Source organism: Myotis brandtii, unplaced genomic scaffold, assembly GCF_000412655.1.
Source record: "Myotis brandtii unplaced genomic scaffold, ASM41265v1 scaffold157, whole genome shotgun sequence".
In the NCBI taxonomy this organism is placed as follows: Eukaryota; Metazoa; Chordata; class Mammalia; order Chiroptera; family Vespertilionidae; genus Myotis; species Myotis brandtii.
This window is the reverse complement of record NW_005355708.1, coordinates 6,137,171-6,138,506: the sequence shown is the minus strand read 5'-3', so window position 1 is coordinate 6,138,506 and position 1,336 is coordinate 6,137,171. Positions and strand designations below refer to the sequence as shown.

The 1,336-nt window shown below is 60.8% G+C and overlaps 1 protein-coding gene across 1 annotated transcript in view; it reads left to right on the top strand.

Moving 5' to 3' along the window:
* Nucleotides 1-1,336, top strand: part of OSBPL7 (oxysterol binding protein-like 7) — a 14,281-nt gene that overhangs the window by 6,903 nt on the left and 6,042 nt on the right. The window contains exons 14-15 of the mRNA XM_005861927.2: nucleotides 228-321; nucleotides 1,111-1,335. Of these exons, the coding sequence (XP_005861989.1) occupies nucleotides 228-321; nucleotides 1,111-1,335 (319 nt within the window). The remainder of the gene's footprint in view (nucleotides 1-227; nucleotides 322-1,110; nucleotide 1,336) is intronic.

Below are 1,336 nucleotides of genomic sequence, written 5' to 3'. Positions count from 1 at the left end.
CGCCCCACTCCTTCCCCCATAACCTCCTGCCCCACTCATACGGCCAGGCCCTCCCTCAGGTATGCCAGGCCTTCGGGGCAGTGTCTTAGGGCTCAGACCTCCCCAAATATATTCTCTTCCCCTTCCCACCAAAGGGCTAGCTGGGCAGAGTCTTGCCAGGCCCTGGGCACTGCCCAGCTGCCCGGGGGAGGCCCAGTCTGCCCGGCCTGTCATCTGTCCCGGCCCAGGGCTCAGAGGAGGAGGAGTCGAGCGTCAGTGAAATCACCACCAGCCTGTCCGAGGAGGTGCTGGACCTCAGGGGAGCTGAGCGCTATCAGAAAGGTGCCCGCCAGGTGTTTGGGCAGGGAGGGGCGGAGGTGGCCACAGCCCAGGCCCCTTGGGGAGGCAGTCCCTTGTGGTGACTGGTGTCTTTGGGTGCTGACTCCAGAGGTGACCCAGGAGGTGAGGAAGGCTAAGCCGTAAGCTCTGGAATGTTCCAGGAGTGGCTCCAGAGGTGGGACCGGCTCTGGTCTGGGGCGAGTCTCCATTCTAGTTTTCTGAAAAGGGTCAGGTAGGGCCTTAGAGACGGAGAAGACCCCACGTTGCCACTTCTCAGCAGTGAGGCTTTGGACTTGCTGGAGCCTGTGTCCTCATCTGTAAAACGGGCTGAACAATCTACATCCTGACATCAGTTTCTACCTTTATGAAAGGAACAGAAGGCAGGGGTGGGGACTCAGAAAGGGTTTCTGGGGTACAGGGTCCCCCCAGAGCATGTCAAGAATTAGATTCCGAGTTGACCTGCGGACAGAGGGGTCCCGGGTTCGGTTCCGGTCGGGGGCGCATGCCTGGATTGTGGGCTTGATCCCCGGTGCGGGGGAAGGGGGGGGGGAGCGTGTGGGAGGCGGCTGATCGATGATTCTCATCATTGATGTTTCTATTACCCTCTCCCTTCCTCTCTGAAATTAATAAAAATACATAAAAAAATAAAAGAATTAGATTCCCAGCCGCCTTGCCCCCCTAGTGAGTCCAGGCTGGGACTTGGGGTGGGAGACAGTGGGCTCTGGGCTGTGGGCCGGGCTGCGGGCCTGCCGTGTCTGGGTGCCAGAGTGACATGGCTGGGATGGGCCCCAGGGGTGTGTGTTCCAGGGAGAGCTCTGGGGCCGCCCCGTCGCCGCTGCCTGCCGGCGGCCAGTGGGCCTGGGGTCGACGTGAGCCTGTGGAACATTCTGCGTAACAACATCGGCAAGGACCTGTCCAAGGTGTCGATGCCCGTGCAGCTCAATGAGCCGCTCAACACTCTGCAGCGGCTCTGTGAGGAGCTCGAGTACAGCAGCCTCCTGGACCAGGCCAGCCGCAT